Genomic DNA, 18870 nt, shown 5'->3' on the forward strand with positions numbered 1-18870 from the left:
CCCTCACTTCCAGTGCAAGAGACCATTCCACAAAAAAGGAAATGTGGCTGGGGTGTGTTTATACCATGATGATTCATAGATGTTGGAACAGCCCCTAGGAGGCAGTTGGCAGCCAGGTGTAAGAAAGAACAGTCTTCAGATCCTAATATTGTGTAACTGAAAATAGTTTGATTGCCGTGACATAACTTTAAATCCTCAATAAGGCTGGAGCTACCTTAATAAATTAAGAACTTCATCTTCTTTTTGTGCTTCATTTCACATCAGATGTAAATGAGTGTGATGTTTTCCCGGGTGTTTGTCCTAATGGACGTTGTGTTAACAGCAGAGGATCATTTCACTGTGAGTGTCCAGAAGGCTTGACGCTGGATGGAACAGGTCGAGTGTGTTTAGGTAAGAGCATGGTCACCTCTCACTGTTCCTTAGCTCTATGACTGACTTCTCATGTTCTTTGTACAGTTTAAAATAATCCTACAGTTTCTCAAATGTATTGTTCCTTGAAAGGTATTTTTTTTAACGTTCATGTATATACTTTAACTTATGTCTTTTTAATATTTAACACTTGTCCCAGCTTAGGAAGGTCTATATAAGAAGTGCTAAAGATAGACATCCAGTTTCAGACTTGTCTTCACTGCAGTGTTAGCTCAAGGTCTAGCTCGAGTGTTGCCTCTACCCTGACTCCCTTGCATACACAAAAATAACTCAGATGAAGAGGCGTTTTAAAGTTGAGCTAGCTAGCCTGTCATAGGGTATGTGTTGAAACTTGAGTTCTGCTGATGCTCATGCTAGTAATGCAGTCGGGATGCAGCGAATCTATGCTGCTAATCCAAACATTCTGTGCGGCTCAGGTGTTATTTTGGAGCATATTGAGCTAGGCTTATCTGAAAGGAAATGGCTTGTCTTTACTGCAGTGTTAGATCAAGTTTTTAGATTTCAGCATTTAATCAACAGAAGAAACTGACACTCTGACAGAGAAAAGAAGATCTTTAGGTATCAAAAAATATAAATCTCTGTGCTTTAAAAAAAATTAATCAGTTGAAGTTGTATTATTCATTGCTTCTATTAACCCCTTCATTCTTTTCATTCTTGAATTAGTTGCAGTGATGAGCAGAGCATGTCACACATGTGGCGAATGGGGGCTAAGGGACTCAGGTTCAAGCATAGTTATTACAGAGGAAGCAGAACATTGTTCTTCCTTGTGGCTCAGAAAGAAATACTAAGTTTAATACATAATGCAGCTATTATAGTAATGTGATTTTCCTGATCAATGAGTCAGTGGTAACATTATATGTAATTTTCATCTCCAATCTAGAAGTAGGGCATGTCACACCCTTGCAGAAAGGCCATAGCCTATACTTCTGGATTAGGGGAAGAGCAGTGGACCTGATCTGTCCCTGCCTCATATGCAATGTGACACACACAGAGCCACACAGTTTTAGGCCATCTGGACCTTCTGGAAGATTATCAGTTTCTATCTGGAAGTTCTAGCTGGTTCAGAAAGCATCATTCTGCTTGTGGCAGAATGTGTTATTAGGGCTCATTAATCTGCACTGCCTGGCTGTCTGTTTCCAGGTGGAGTGTAAGGTAATAATTTGATCCATAAAGTCCTAAATGTCTTGGGACCTGCCTACCTGAGAGACTGCCTCTCTCTCCAGGCCATATTGCCACAGTTATGATCAGAAAAGGCCTTTGATCTTGATTCTCCCCATTGTAAAGGATAGGGTCTGCTTGCAAAGCATTCTCTTTAAAGGACCCTTTCCTTTGGAATGCTCTGCCCCCCAAGGTCTGAAATAGTCTGCATATGTTGACATTCTTGGCATGCTGTGAAGCCCATGTGTTTTCAGGATATTGATGAAGGGCTGAGAAGAGGCAGTTGAAGGTGGGAGTTGCTTGATGGTGGTTTTAGTCTGTGCTACTCATGTGAAAGATGTGATCTAATGATGTAGAAGACTGGGTGTGAGGAAGTAGCACCCCTGCTTCCGTTAATTTTTACATTATATTTCCTGTATTATTATTGTTCTTAAATGTCCCTTGAGGTCCACAGAGCTTTCCATGTGCTGCATTTGATGTGGAGGATAGGACTGATATCTAAATAAATAAATATAAAAACTCTTTAGAACTCTACCGTACAAGTTTAGGCCCCATTCCCTATCTCATCATGGTGAGTTGTGGAGACTCACAGCAACAATTCCAAACATTATGAGGGGAGTTTCCCAACTCAAGAATCTCTGTAGCTTTTGTATCCTTGCATAAGCTAATGTCTTTTAAGCAACTTTTGGTTCTGATTGCATACATATGCCTCGGTGCTTGGATACTATTGTAATGAGTGCTGTATTAAAAACAGAGATAGTATCAGGAGTTGGATGCGAGATCTGAAGTTGTTCCATTTGAAATGAGAATATTTTTCAAAGGATAGAAAAGGAACATTTTTTCCATTAGAGAACCTGCATTTTACATAACTGAGAAGCTATAAAATTTGCATTCATAGGCCCCAAACTCTTATATAGTATTAAATAAGACTTTTACCTTGCAATTTAAATGGACATTTATTAGCAAAGGCTTGGCAAACTACAGTAATGGACTTAGGTGATTTGTGATTAAGTACATGTTTAAATTAAAAGTCTGAAACTTTTTCATGACACCCTCTTCACCTCTGTCCAACAGCTGTGAGGTTCGTACTGCTGCTTGCAAGTTCCCTGTTTGGAAATGGTACGGGACCAGTGGACGCAGATGGGGAAACTGGCAGCCAAAGAACTATGCACTTTGAATAGATTCTGGAGTTTATATGGTTTTAGTGGAGTTAGTGCAGTTCTGGTGGCTGAAGTATGAAGAGCAACATTTTGACTATTTTCTAAGAAGGAAAATTTTTTTTTAAACTCAGCATTTTGTAGAAACCAGCTGATTTGCCTTTTTGGATTTTTGGCTTAGAGAGAAAAATGCATTTAGTTAAAAATTGAAATCAGGTTTCTGGCAGGTACCAGGTAAAATAATTTAAAAGTAATGATTTTATTTCAATTTTTAGAAATTCTCAGCATGGATGACTGTGGCTCTCTAAGAGATTGTCCAAAGTGATGTGCTCCAATAGTTTTAAATTGTCCTAGTTTTTCAGCCACTGTCAAAGTTGTGAGGTTATAGTGCTTTTTGGAGGCCTCTACTGTTTTATTGCTATAGTCATTACATCTGCACTTTCTGTACATTTCTCCTAAGAAACTCACATTCGTTTTGGAAGTAAGACAGTCAGAATGTTGTTATAGCAGCTCAAAACATTGAATACATTTAAAAATGTAATATCCAAAGAGAGAGAGAGAGAGAATTAGAAACAACATCTCTTTTGGGAGTGGAGGTGGGGACTTAATTAAGAGGAAAAATTCCACCTGACAAGTCTAGGAAACAAGAAAATAAACCTGTGCTGGGCAAGTCAATGGACTCAGGCAACAGAAGTTGTCCTTAAAATTATTCCATTATGATATATTAGAGGTACTGACTTGCCTTGGAGGATGTGGACTGTTGATGAGAGTATAACAAGCCTGTTTCCAGCTTCTGTTACCAGGTTTAGGGTGGGTTTCTTCATAGACGTATATTTTCTCTGATATAGTGAACTTGAGAGGATATATATTTCATACATATTCTTACTCTTAGTTTTATATTTGTTTGCTTAGCTCCCCATCCACTCTGGCCATTTATATATGTTCAAAAGAGCTGAGCTCTTTTGAAAATCTGGCCCTTAAAGCTTGATTTTGTACAGGACATGTGTAGAGTGTTACACGTATAATAAGCTCAAGGACAGGGAGGAGAGTGCAGCATTAATGGGAGCACTTATGCTCAGCTGCTTTGTCACTCCTGCGCAGAAGCAGGTGTAAGACTAGAGAGAAAAGTGTGCTGCTAATTTTCTCATTAGCTTGAGGAGCATCACACTTAAGTGTTCTCTGACATGCCCATGCCCTATACCCAATCCATTTTTATCACAGTAAGAGCTCAGCAGCAAAAGCTCTCGAGACTTATTTTCAGTCATTTTAGAGGACTCTGCCTAGTGTTTAACCACACTTGAACCTATGTGCTCACTCAGACTTGATGGTGCAACCCACTTTGCATTCCCTACTCTGCATCACACCTGGATTTGTAGGATCAAGGCCTTCATATTTTCCTTTGCTTTAAGAGCAGTTGCCATGCTTCAAGGAATTTCCCTCCACCCCCCATTAAAGATTCCAGTTGAGCATGATGGTAATCCTGTTCATTCTATGTTACCTATAGTTCTGTTTATGCTCTTAATTAGCAGCAGCTGATGTGAATCAGTAATTTGCTTTTCGGGGGAGTAGGGGAGCTGAAGATAACGTAGAGGATGTAAGGGTGAGGAATTGTTGGAGGAGGATTCAAACTTTTGCATTGCCTGATTTGCTGGTAGTAGTTTATACTGAATTATGTGTTGCACTTTAGTAATTAATTCTGGGCATTAATTCAGTTTATATTTTTAAGCTATTTCACTTACAGCATGGGGCTTGGTGCTCCTTTTTTAGCATGTATATATAAAAATCAGAGCTTTGATAAGAACTCAGATATGCATATAGTGAATGTTAATGTAGCAAAGAAAAAGGAAATGACTCAAAATCCAGTCTAGCCAATATGTTTGTTTATAGTGTGTGCTTCCATTTTCCCATATTTGTTTGCTCACAGAAAATCAGGATATGTTTGTGTAATTGGCATCTTTATGTAGTTTTGTACAGTAGGTTTGGCTTAGACTTTTTTCCATGCTTGGTAATATTATTTCCAGCATCTGTAGGAAATGTTTACAAGAAGCAGTGTGATGCTTACAGTTGGTGGATGAAGGTGAGAACTGATATGAGGGACTTTGATTTTAAAACAGCTTATATTACAACTTTACCTTAAGTCCACCACTTTTGCCAGGGTTTAACCAATAAATGTCAGTTTAAATTACATGGCATAGGTCTTGTATTCGATTAGGCAATTTGGGCCACATGATACATGCCTGAAGTAAGTTTACTTGCTGCAAACTGCTTAATGTACTACAGTGGTTTTAATGAAATCAAGTGTGTATTAGCTCAGTTGTGTGAGCAGAAAATTATACATCTTGAAGGGGCATGGAAACCATGAGGATTACATTTCCAGTTCTTACATTTGTGTTATAAATTGTTTAAATTAAGATGCATATACAGGAAATTTACACAGGAAATTTATATTATTTTGAAGGATTTGCATGGAAAATATATTTATAACTCATCTGTGTCATTTTTAGCTCTTCCATCTTCCTTCATCAGTCCTTCATTTCACCTGTTGAGCATTAAAAAACCCAGACAATGCTTATTAAAACCTAATTCCTGGTCTAGTCTGTCATATGACAAATTAATGCAACATATTTTGTTTTGGAGCTGTATATTAGTTTTCTGTCCATATCAACAATGCTCTTTGTATCATAGTCTGAGTTGTGTTATTTACACAATGCATTTGTCTTCGTGTTTTTCCTTCCATACTGTATCTGTCCCTCTTTTCTGTAGAATACACTGTTTCTTAAGGTCTAATCTAATTTCCATTGATATAAATGAGAATCTTTCCATTAACTGAAGTCAGTGACTAAAGTTATATTGACCTGAATGGGCATAGGATCAGGCCCTTAGTACTTACACTATTCTACAGTTGCTAAATCATACATTGGTACTGGCAGAGTTCTGGAATGCTAACAGACTTGTCCATCAGGTTTCAATATGTATGTTTAGAAAAGTAAATCTGGGAGGAATCAGAACTGGAAAGAGAAATTAATAAAATTAAATCAGTATTATGAGCTCAGAAGAGTCAACCAGACTTTCTTTGCTTTGTTGGAAAAAAATAAATAAAGATGTAGGTTAGTGACAAACTTTGGGATATGCTGTTATGTATTTTCTTGAAATTTCTATAACTCAGTGCAGAGATATGATAAGCCCCTTGCCATGCCCTACAGCTAGCCAGATACATAGGAAATGGGTATTTCCAATATGCTTGGAATCAGTACATATATATGTGGATGTCTTGGCGATGACGAATCTTTCATTAAACTTCCTGAACAATATCATAGAGGCTTACAGTAGCATGTTGTTAACATTTCTATTATGAACGCTATTTGTCAGGTATTCATGACTTGAACTTAAAAATTTCCCTCCATGCTAGATATTACCATTTAGGGGCTTAGCTATAAAATGAATTTTTATATTGATTTAATCCTTTAGATTAAGAAACAACTTTCTTTAAAAAAATGTGTTTTATTTCTTGGCATGATGAAAAATGCATAAGAGATTTGTGAAAACAGTGAGACATTCTGACATGCTCTACTGGGAGATTTTTATCATGTGTGGTGTGTATAACACTGCAGCTTATTTTTAATGGGTGATCAGGTAAGTTTGGAAAAATGTACACATGTCCTGTGTGTCTTAAAACATGCGCGCACGTGCACACACCCACACCCCTACTTATGTAAATAAGATACGTAATACTTGTCTAGATAGTACAGTATGCAAATGTGGATTTTGTTGGTCCAATTGGTGTACCTTTTTAGTAGACCCATCCATTTGGATACACATTAGAAAACTTTTCCCTGAATGTGACCGTAAATGAACTTCCATTAAAGTATTCTAGGGTTTTGTTTGGGGTTTTTTAATGTTACTACTTTGAGCTATTAACACAAGGCCAACAAAAACCAGAGAACCAGCACCAAATGTTGCTTAAATCTTCTGAATTCTTCATGTTACTAATCCAATATCACACATTTTAAAGAATAGCTGATTTTTACTATATATGCCATACCATATTTATAAATTAGAGTATCTCTGAACAGTGAAAAAATATAGTTCTGCTTCCTACCAAATACACACAGACAATTAAGAGGGCACATTCGTGTCGTGGCAACACTATATCTTGATGGTGTAATAATGCAAAGGTCATAACATTTGCATTGAAATTTTGTGATCTGTTCCTCTCTTTCTGGAGATACTTTTACTCAGTGTGAAACAATGCACATCTAGAAATCCATCAATAATATAACATCAGCAATGGTATTTATGCATCTGTGTAGTTCATATGATGGAATATCAAACGCGCATGTTGGTGTCTCAAGTACAAATGTTATCTTGTACTCTCTCTCCCTAGAGGTATAAAAGGCTTAACATCACGCATGCATAATTCAAAAATAACTGTTTATTAAAAAGTCATTAAATTTAGCAAGCAGTTACTCTATAACATGGTATAATTGCCTTTGTTGTATAAAATGCACAGATATCCGCATGGAGCAATGTTATCTGAAGTGGGATGAAGATGAGTGCATTCAGTCTGTACCTGGCAAGTTTCGTATGGATGCCTGCTGCTGTGCTGTTGGTGCTGCTTGGGGCTCAGACTGTGAGGAATGTCCTAAGCCTGGCACCAAAGAATATGAGGCTTTGTGCCCTAGGGGACCTGGTTTTTCCAACAGGGGAGATGTTCTAACTGGCAGGCCATTTTATAAAGGTAAAATTCATACTTCGCTGCACATAACTTACTGGAGCTAAAAGTGGGTGTTTGTATCTTTCAGTCATTAAAGGAAAAACACCAGGCTTTATATGATTGGGATGTTATCAATTATATAGCATTAAAATTCAGACATAACAAATATTAGTTAAGAAATAGTCATTTCGTTCTCCTCCATGTATGGAATGTGTTTTGTGGCAGCAATTTGGACATGCTGGAGTGGGGGTAAGATGAGAGTCTGGGAAGCCAGAGAGGAGAAGTTCATGGTAGTCAAGGCAAGAGATTAGGATCCTAGTCATGGTTCTTGAGCGTGTGAGTGGAGAGGGATGGATATGTTTTGGAGATGATAATGTAGTGGAAAAACCTGCTGGATTTAGCAACAGAATCCATTTTACATGAGAAGGAAAAAAATGGCTAAGATGATACTGAAGCTGAATATTCTGGTTAGAGAAGATAATGAAGACAGTACCAGCAGTGAAAGAGAAAGGAAGGAGAAGGCCACTGCCCTTCCCCTCTGCATACTGTCTAAGTAGCTCTTGCTTCCTCCTCAGGCTGAGAGGGGTTGGAAACTGCCTGAGGAGCTGGAGGTGAGATATTTATTGATGCTCGAGTGAGGCCTGGGTTGTGGAGGGAGAACTGGATTGTTATATTCTTGGAAAGTATATGTGTAACCAGAAGTTGGGCTGGGGGGATGGAGGTGAGAGGTAGAAGAGGACAGAAACACCAGTTTTTCCCTCCCCCAGAAAATTGAAGACTTAAAGTAATAAGGATATTCTCACCTTTTTTGTCCTCATTTCAATTTTATACAAGATGAGATCATTCTGAAATAGTTTGAAACAAGCACGTATACTGCAAAGTCTTTGTTTTGAAAAATATCATATTGTTTGGAGGAACTTGAACATGTTTTTCATTATGCATAACCATTCATCAGTTCTAATATTTAATTGTTACTGTCCGTTCTCAGGTAAAACTCCTATTAAATTCAGTGGAAGTTAGCCTGAACAAGGATTAAGGACTAGTATTTTGTCGAGAGTTTAGCTCTGTTTTTCTCTGCGTATTGTTTTCTCTTGTACTTGCACCAGCACTTTCTTCTGCACATACTGCTGTTTCCAGGCTACAATTTTGTTTCATAAAATGGATGCTTCTCAATTAAGGGCATTCATCCAGTAGAATGGTACCTAGAAGTAATGTATAGTGCTCGTTAGATAATGTTTAGGGCCTGAGTGACTCTTGTGTGTACAAAGAGACCCTTTTATAAACTCTGTGCAAGGCCTATTACAATTACAGTCCCCGTATTAGGGAGTATGTGGGGACTGCTCTCTCCATACATTGTAAGGGACTGTTTTGCCCCAAAGAGGAGTGAAAGTGTGGAATTGTACCCCTGCCACTCCACTGCACTAGTCTGCAAAACTGCTGAAAAGTCCCTATGTGCTCTAGGAAATCTTTGAAAGAGTTTCAGGGAGCCACAAACTCTCTCTCTCACCAAGTTACACCTGGGCTGGTATGTCTCCTCACTACCTCTTTCTCAGGCTGTGTCTTATAGGCACAATTGATTCCACGGGGTTTCCTCATTCTCTTTCATGCTTTGATTTGAATTCACAACCTTACAGTGGTAGCTGAAGTTCAGTTTCTAGAACAGAATGACTTTCAGCAGCAGGAATGAAGCGACAATGTCTTTTGTACTGCCAGGTCTATTTTGCAGGGTAACTCAGAATAGAACAGTTTGTTCGGATAATGAAATGTTGCTCAGGAATGCAAAATTACGACTCTTGACACAGTTTCCTTGTTAATCATTTAAATGTTCTGTTTTATTTTTTTCAGATATTAATGAATGTAAAGTGTTCCCTGGTATGTGCATGAATGGCAAATGCAGGAACACAATTGGAAGTTTCAAGTGTAGATGTAACAGTGGATTTGCTTTAGATATGGAGGAAAGAAACTGTACAGGTAAGTCCTACGTTTTCCCCAGTGTTTAAAGGAAGCTGCACCCATTTTGCTCAGTCTGGCGATCTGAAAAACTCACTATCCAGACTTTGTAGTTCTTGGGAGTTTTCCCCTAGTAAGCAATGCAAAATTTGGCTGTTAGTGTGAAGCTCTTGAGCTTCTCTTTCAACAAGGGATACTCTAATAATTGTGTCTTCTAATATATTCTCATACACCAAAACTTTGTTAAATTACTGTTAAAGTTGCTTGAGTCAAACTCCTAGAAATGAAATCACTAAAATTCAAGAAACTCACCAGTTAAGGCAACATTAACATCCCTTACTACTTAGGCATCGTAATAGCAGGTGGACTCGGAGACTCCTTACTTCCACCACAAACTCACTTTATTTGCAAAATGCAGCTCAGAATGCCTATATCCAGTTCCTTACAATCATGCTCACGTGTGACGTCAGGCATAATACTGACAGACATGTAATATGTGTTATTGGTACTTAAACTCTGAGGTCAGAGTTAAGCTAGTAAGCTTGTGTGATTGAGGAACTGGATGTATGCATTGTGCGTGATTGCATGTTGGAAATGAAAGTGGTTTTATTCTGGAGCTCAGGGATATCTGTGTTTGGGTTGTTTGATGTGTGTGTGGGGTAAGGCATCTGAGGTTGGTCTGGATGTTAATGTTCCCTACCTGATATTTTCTGTGGTTTTCTAGTTATTGTATTGGTAGAAAATGCACTTGAGCAACCTTATTTTTAAGTTAATGGAGGTCAGAGAACATATCTTGTCACAATAGTTTTTTTCCCCACTTTTTCATTGAAATTTTGTTCAGATGAAAATTTTCTGCTGATCAGCTCTAGACTTAATGCTCTTTTAATGTGTTTTTAAATTACTAACAAAATGGAGTTAGTGGGTAAAATTTGTAGGAGGCCAACTGTGCTGTGACATGAGGCCTCCTGCAGCGTGTTGCTGTCCTGCAGACCTCTGCACATCTGTATGTGGTACATGAATTACTGTTTGGTTGCACAGAGGGGAGCGAGAGGGAATGAAATGGAGGAAAAAGGGAGCGGATTTTATCCATGATGGAAGTGTAAAAAATGTGTGAAATGTTCAAAGATTCTCTCTTCTCTCTGTCTCTCCATGTCCCTCCTCATCCCTGCCTCCCCAACTCCATGTGTTTGCCTCCCGCAGCTCCTCTATAAACACTTGAGTTTGTGCAGTCCTATATCTCTGCACCACCTATCGCGATGCCTCCTTTCTACTGTCTCCTGACCACCCACAACCCCCCTTTTGCCCCATGTGCTCTATTCCTGTCTTCCTCACCCTGTCTTTCTTGGATCTCATGGAGAACTACACCAGTTCTCTGCTCCCCAATGCTCTGCACCTCTCTGGGGTTCCTCTATTAATCAATTCAATGTTCTCATCTATCTATAACCCTGTCTTCTGATTACTATTCCACTTGTACACTTTTTATAATTTTGCATTGTTTTACACATTATTACTGTTTTTAAAAATAATTAAAAAAGAGACTTCTATATTTAAAAATAATTAATGGGACCAAGGATTGAGGATATAATGGAAAGCACAAACCAGGGAGCCAGTTTGGGTAGAAAGACTGGACAGTCAGGTGAGGCAGTAGGCTGATGAGAATGGCAAGCAGTCTGGCCAGTGGGCTGAGGAGTCAGTGAGGAGCACATTGCTCAGCCATGCTCCCCGGTCCTGCACATCCTGGTACCTTACATCCCTTACTCTGTTGCACACCCTCTTCAGACCAACTCCTCAGCTGCCCACCTTGCCTCACTAGCTCCTTATATGGAGCCCTTCCAATACATTATCCCTTCCACTTTGGTTTTCGACAAATGGGCTGTGGTTCGCCAGACCAAGTTGCATATTTAGACATAACTAATAAAGTACATCAATCCAAAAGAGAAATTAAACTGCAAGTCTAAATGCGAAAGGAATCGTTTTAACTTCCTAACTTCTAAAGAAGTGAACTAATATACTTCTAGCTTTCCAGAAAATTAACTTTCTATTTAGGAGTAAGTGTTGTGAGTTTAGATACTCTTGATTTTTGCTTACATAATATATGAAAGTAATCCCCATATTACTGTAAATCTCAGTGCCTCTCTAGCTATGGAGTCAATTGATATCTCCATAATAACAACAATTCCAAAAGGGGTGGTGATAGAGCTTTTCTATAACTTTGGAATTCTTTATGCCTATTGCATATATATCATCCCATCAAAAATATGATCCTAAAATGATACCTGATGGAAACCCACTTGTCACAAGGTTTCAAATCTAACTTAGATTTCTGAAGTCACCTTGTTCCGAATCTTTTATGACTCAATTGATCACTGACTCATTCTTTTAAAATATTAAATGAAATGTTTGAATGCCCATGTATAGACTTCAGATTTCACTGGAATGAGTCACTTCTCTATTTGCATGTAAAGTAGGATTCACTTTAAACTATGTTTGATTTTTTTTTGTCTCTTCATTAATGTAAAATAGACATTGATGAGTGTCGTATCTCTCCTGACCTCTGTGGAAGTGGTACCTGTGTCAACACTCCAGGCAGCTTTGAATGTGAATGCTTTGAGGGCTATGAGAGTGGATTTATGATGATGAAGAATTGCATGGGTAAGTATTGTCAGAATGTATTGCAGTCCTTCCATTTACTGTTTTGGAGCCTGATATTTTAAACTGTGTGCACTAATGCACACCTAATTATCATCCATAGTTATTGTGACTGCATGTATAAATCAGGTCTGACTGTACACATATGTGCAGTTAATGATATAAATACCTGTATTGTGCATGCAGTTGTGGTAATTGTCTACATGAATTAGGTTTACAATTCCCTGCACACGTTTTTGCACATGCACATATTAGGGAATCGTAGAAATATAAGTGCCTTCATGAGGTCATCTAGCCAGTACCCCACACTGAGGGGAGGACCAAGTATAATTAGACCATCCCTGGCAGGTGTTCATTTAAAAACCTGTTCTTAAAAACCTCCAATGATGGGGTTCCACAATCTCCCTTAAAATTCTATTTCAGTGCTTAACTATCCATATAGTTAGAAAGTTTTTCCTAATATCTAACCTGAATCTCCCTTGCAGCAGATTAAGCCCGTTATTTCTTGTCTTACCTTCAGTGGACAAAGGGAACAATTGATCACCATCCTCTTTATAACAGCCTTTAACATATTTGAAGACTGCTATCAGGTCCTCCTCAGTTGTCTTTTCTCAAGACTAAACATGCCCAGTATTTTAACCTTTTTCTCAGGTCATGTTTTGTAAGCATATTATTAGTTTTATTACTATTCTCTTGACTCTGTCCGATTCTCCATATCTTTCCTAAAGTGTGGTGCCTACAGTTGGACACACCGAGCTGAGGCCTCACCAGTGCCTACTAGAGAGGAACAATTATCTCCCATGTCTTACGTACAACACTGCTTTTAATTTTCCTGAGAATTATGTTAGCCTTTTTCGTAACTGCTTCACATTGCCTACTCTTATTCAATTTGTGATCCACTATATTCTCTAGGTTTCAGACTAGCAGCTGTGTTAGTCTGTATCCGCAAAAAGAACAGGAGTACTTGTGGCACTTTAGAGACTATAATCTCTAGATTCTTTTCAGCAGTTATTGCCCATTTTGTGATTGTGCCTTTGATTTTTATTTCCTAAGTGAAGTACTTTGCCCTTGTCTTTATTGAATTTCATCTTGTTGATTTCAAACTAATTCTCTAATTTGTCAAGGTTGTTTAAATTCTAATCCTGTCCTCCAATGTGCTTGCAACCCCTCCCAGCTTGGTGTCATCTTCAGATTTATAAGCACACTCTTCCCTCCATTATCGAAGTCATTAATGAAAATATTGAATAGTAGCAGACTCAGGATTGTCTCCTATGATACCTCACTAGATACAGCCTCTCTGTTTGAGAGCAAACCATTGATAGCTACCCTTTGAGTACAATCAGCTGTGCACCCACCTTATGCTAATTTCATCTAGACCATATTTCTGTAGTTTGGTTATGAGAATGTCATGGAGCCATTACTGTACAATTTCATTGCTTACCTGTTACAAGAGGTGGAGAAGAGCAGTCATTACTTCTTTTTAATCTCTCTGTGAGCCTCAGATTCTGAATTACCCCGATGCTGACAATTGCTTTTCCCTTCTTTTCCCCCTCACTAATTGTTCCTTAAATGCCTGTCATGTTTCCTTTCAGACATAGATGAATGTGAACGTAACCCTCTCCTTTGCAGAGGTGGCACTTGTGTGAACACAGAAGGCAGCTTTCAGTGTAACTGTCCTTTGGGACATGAGCTATCGCCATCACGTGAGGATTGTGTGGGTGAGTTTGTTACCTGAGGATGGCATGTATCTGTGGTATAAAAGCTGCTTGTGACTGACAAGGATGTGGCGCCAGGAATATCTAAACATTCCTGTTCTTCCTTGTTTCTGTATTGCTTCAAATTGAAACCTCAGGGCCTGAAACTGAAAAGTCCTCAATGCACTCAGCATCCATTGGCTTCAATGGGAATTGAGGGCTTAGAGCACCTTGCAGGAAATGTTCAGCACTTCACAGGAGTGGACTCTCAGAAATTATAAAAGAATCTTGTCAACTTTCAATTAAAATTCATAAAAGATAAAAATCGGTTCCTTTATGAAATGCAGCTCTCCTCTCTCCATGTATTTGGAGTACATTTTTGCTTTGTTTCAACTCTTCTATGAAATATCACTTGTTCAGTTGCAGTGTTGTTTTGTTACATAGTCACTTCCAGGGATAATTTAAAGTATAGTCTCTGTCCATGTTTCCTTAGTGGCTTTGGCGTTCCAGCAGCCATTGCAGAACTGGCCTTTTGAATGTCAAGTAACTGATGTGAGCAATTCTTCTTTTTCAGATATAAATGAATGTTCACTGAGTGATAATCTCTGCAGAAATGGCAAGTGTGTGAATATGATTGGAACATATCAATGTTCCTGTAACTCCGGATACCAGGCCACTCCAGACAGACAAGGCTGCATTGGCAAGTATTGAATGCTTCCATCTTCATACTTTCATGTCATCTCTCTTTACATTTAATTTAATTTCCTGTTAAAACCAGTCAGAGCCAGCTTTTGTCACTATCCAAAGCAGCAACCGTTGGGACCCTCTCTACCCCAGGAGTTATGAAAAGAGCAGATTGTTTCAGTTTAAATGTAGAGGAAAGAAGGGTGTGTTGCCATGCTGTAAAACCTCTGCAAAACAGTTTGAGGAAAAATCATTCTCATTATACTAAGCCAGTCAAATCTTAAGAGATTTAGCTAAAGTCCAGATGGTGGTGGTCAATTTTATTCCCTGATCAAAAAGAGCCAGGGGTCCCATGTTACTGCTTTTGTTACTGATTTGCCCCTTTATCCTCTCCCCCATCACATGTGGTACATATAGTTTTTTTAAATGCAGCACTATCTTTGTAAATACTTTGATGGGAGATTCTTCCTGTGTTTTTATAACTGCGATCCTGTAGTTTAACCTTTGTTTATAGCACTACTGAGTTACAATAATTGGTAGAATGCACATACCGTTAGGTTACCTAACGGAAGGGTTTTGATACAAAATTGTGCTATGGTTCAGTGCTGTCACCTAGATGTCTTAGAGTCTCTAGAATTTTCTTTCTACAGTGTCTTCTTCGATTTAATTTCCTTTCAGATTCTCATCTTTACTCTCTTTGGATCTTAGAGAAAATCAGCAAATATCAGCAAAAAGAATGCCTAAAAACGGTCACTTGCTTCCATAGATAAAAATGAGTAATGAAGGAGGGAGGGCTAAACAAAGTGTAAATCAGTGATATAAAGTGAGAATAGAAATTCAAAATGACCTCGTTGAAACTAATTCCCTTGCGAAATAAAATGGCAAGCAAAGATGACTTCTCCTTATGAAAACAGAAGTGTCAAATAATGTAGTCCAAATATTATTTTCCCAGATATTGATGAATGCATGATCATGAATGGAGGCTGTGACACCCACTGCACTAACTCGGAGGGCAGCTATGAATGTAGTTGCAGTGATGGCTATGCTCTCATGCCAGATGTGAGAACATGTGCGGGTAAGAGGGGATGAAACAACATTGTAGTATCTTCCTGAGACTTCATTTAAAAAAATTCTTACATCATATCCTGTAGCAAAACAAAACATATTATTTTAGCAGATCCATATCTCTATGTGCTGTAATGTGATCTGCTTTCATTCCAGATATTGATGAATGTGAAAACAACCCAGATATCTGCGATGGTGGGCAGTGTACTAATATTCCAGGAGAATATCGCTGTCTTTGTTATGATGGCTTCATGGCTTCTATGGACATGAAAACCTGTGTTGGTAAGTGCCTACAAGTTATATTTTAGTAGTTATGTTATTGTGTGTATTACCTAATGAATCACAACAAGCAGAATCAAATTGTGTAAGAAAAAATTGCTGAACACAAAAATGTATAGTTTTTCTTAAGAAACAACCTTAACTGCTTTCCCCTGAAGAGAAAATATTTTTTGAAGTCTTTAAAGTGAAATTAATCTAATTTGGGTCCATTAACACTAAAATGTCTTACTCATAATTTAAATATTACTGCACGGTATCACTACAGGGCAGAGGTAAAGCTATTTGGGTGCCTTCACTCTTCATTTCCATAATGTAACAGAGTTGAATGTCCTAAAAATGTAACCTTAACTCTGAACTTCCTGGGTTTGTAATGCTTGGTTTGGGATAATTACAGTTTTTCTCCAGTGTTTTTTTTTAAACTGGGTTGGTGGAGAGAGGGGAATACACACGTGTGAAGATTTAAAGGTACAAAGTTAAGCACTTAAAATTTAGGTAATACTGGAGTTAAGGTTGCCTATGTATTCCATGAACTGAACTACTGAAACTAAACAATCATGAGTGGATTTATTTCTTCAGTTTGATTGAATTGTAACAATAAGGAAGATCATGATGGTGTGTTTTGGTGTGCAGAGTCGTTTTATAAATATGCTAGCCTTCCGACAGAGGAAAATAGATGAAAAGTAGTACAAAGGGAAGGTGTCCTTGAACAGCAATGACTCCTCTCCCCTTAACTTCAGAACCAATAAACTGTTATTTTTCTTCTTCATGCCTTTATCTTGTTGAGATGTTCAAATCCTTTTGGCTTCTTTACTGCAGTCCACGTCCACTGAGCTGGTCAATGTTTTCCCAACCCAGTCAAAAGACAGGATTGATTCCCTCTCACATGTTGTTAGCTATGTTAGTGCTTATGAAAATAACTTTTCTGTCCACTGTTCTCCTCTTGGAACAGAAAACCTCAGGTTAGAATGTTGTATAGCAGTGGACTATGAATCTGAGTTTCATACTTCGTTAACAGCATCATTCACTTCAAGAAACTTGTGAAGCTGTTCCTGTTTCTTATTGTGGCCTGTTACCGTCTGCAATAAAGTACGAGTAGTTTGATCTGTAGAAATATTTGTAACATTTTCTATTTACTTAATAGCATGTGGAGTGACTGAGGTAATTAGTTGTGATTCTGATCTTACACCAGTATAAATCTGGGGTTACTCCAATGAAGTTAAAACATGGATGTAAAATGAGTGTCAGAGCAGAGTGCACAAATCTACAAGGTTGCAACTAGATCTGCAATTTGGAGGATGTAATAGGTTTCAAAGTTAGTTAAACTTTGGGCTCAAGCTACAGTCTTGTAATGTAATTGAGATTCTACAGTTATGATTCACAATGTAGTAGAGAGCTCTAAACACAAAGCCTAGGTGTACACTAAATTTATTCCTGTAGTCTAGTGGATATTCTTAATAGAAAGATTTTATCATATATACAACACTCTCATTCTGACTGGGAGGAGTGGGTGGCCCTTAAAAGCAAACTTATCTCTCTCTTGGAACTTCAGGCTGTACCATACAACCTGGTGATGAAGAGATATGATATTGAGGTGTCTGCAAAAGGGGTCAGTGACAATAGCGCCAAAAGAGAGAGACAGGGAGCAACTGACCCTACCCCAGACAGGTGCTGAAAATCAGATGATGCAGCTGATCCACACCTCAGGATTGTCCCACACTCTCATCTGGAATATAACGGAGAACTCAGCCATGAAGGAGAGCATGGGAAGTGTCAGGAGAGAAGATAATCTCTGACAAACAGAGCTGGAGACTGCAGGCAGGCCCCATGGAGCCCCTCTGGCTTGGAAAGGGCCCTCGCAGCAACTTCCAGAGGACCCTCCAGTCTGAACTCCTAACCAGATGGTTGCTAGTGCTACTTTTTGTATACTTGTCTCCCTTTGCTTGGGAAAACAATAAACAGATCCCTAAAGAAAGGAACAGAAACTTAACCAGGTATTAAATCAGTGTGGAAACCTTTCTGAAGACCAGATAGGAAACCTTTGCCACAACTGCTCCCAACCCATGGGAGTTCCCTAGACATGTTAGGGCCCCATCTTCAATCCTCTCTGAGTGGGACTCCTCCACTGAGAACCTGGAAAATGCAGAAGAGTCCTTACCTGCATTGAAGTCCCAAGAGATCAGAACTACAGGGATACATCTGAAAATCCCTGGAAATCTTACGGGCCAGTTCACTTTCAACTCCACTCCTGCCACCCCTATTTAAAATTGTGCCTATTATAATTTATACGTACTGGTGTTTTATTTCTTTCAAAACCAAAACAGAGAAAACACTAGCAATGCCTTTTTATTCTCACCATAGTAATTCCCTTCATTGGCATACCCTAGTGTTACCATTTCATTTAAAAGGAGGTATAAAAATATTGGGCAATATATTTGGAAAGTTCCATCTCCCCTAGAATCATTATATTGTTTAGTAATATGAATCATGTCATCTTCATGAATTTTCTCATTTGGCTGTTTTCCATTTACGTGATTTTAATGCTTGTCCTAAATATAGAGGATTTGTTGTACCTCGTAATTATATTCCACATTTTAATCAGGGGTAAGTGCTTTCATTTAGATTTTACTTATGTTTCAGTTATTATTTTAGTTTTATTTTTTTTACTAGTGACACTCTGAGGCCTAAAATACATTTTCTCATATGTCATTCATCAAAATTTTAAATGATGAAAAAACCTGTGAAAATTGAAGTCAGTTTGCAGATAATTCAAGACTTGAAATAGGGTTACATTTTTAAAATAAATTGTTCTCTGGAAGAAAGTAGCGCTGCTATAATATGATGTTCATGTCTGAGTGTTTTTAAATTGATGTTACATTATTCTTTTAACAAATAATCAACTTCATAGTTAAATACTCAACTCTTTTATCCATTTTGAAAAAGCTAGTGTAATTGTGCAAGAGTATCATCCCTACCTCTTTAGATAATTGCGGAAATGAAGTGAGGAATGGTTGAAATGTAGATGTTGAAGACTAATATTGCCTGTCAAGTCTCAAGTACACCTTGACTATCTTACTAACAGAATTATTGATTA

General features: G+C 38.2%; 1 protein-coding gene across 1 annotated transcript in view; it reads left to right on the forward strand.

The window, feature by feature from the left end:
• Positions 1 to 18870, forward strand: part of FBN2 (fibrillin 2) — a 275441-nt gene that overhangs the window by 162036 nt on the left and 94535 nt on the right. The window contains 8 exon segments of the mRNA XM_030567977.1: positions 265 to 390; positions 7255 to 7482; positions 9304 to 9429; positions 11932 to 12060; positions 13650 to 13775; positions 14326 to 14451; positions 15388 to 15510; positions 15657 to 15782. Of these exon segments, the coding sequence (XP_030423837.1) occupies positions 265 to 390; positions 7255 to 7482; positions 9304 to 9429; positions 11932 to 12060; positions 13650 to 13775; positions 14326 to 14451; positions 15388 to 15510; positions 15657 to 15782 (1110 nt within the window).

The sequence above is a fragment of the Gopherus evgoodei genome, chromosome 6, assembly GCF_007399415.2.
Source record: "Gopherus evgoodei ecotype Sinaloan lineage chromosome 6, rGopEvg1_v1.p, whole genome shotgun sequence".
NCBI lineage: Eukaryota > Metazoa > Chordata > Testudines > Testudinidae > Gopherus > Gopherus evgoodei.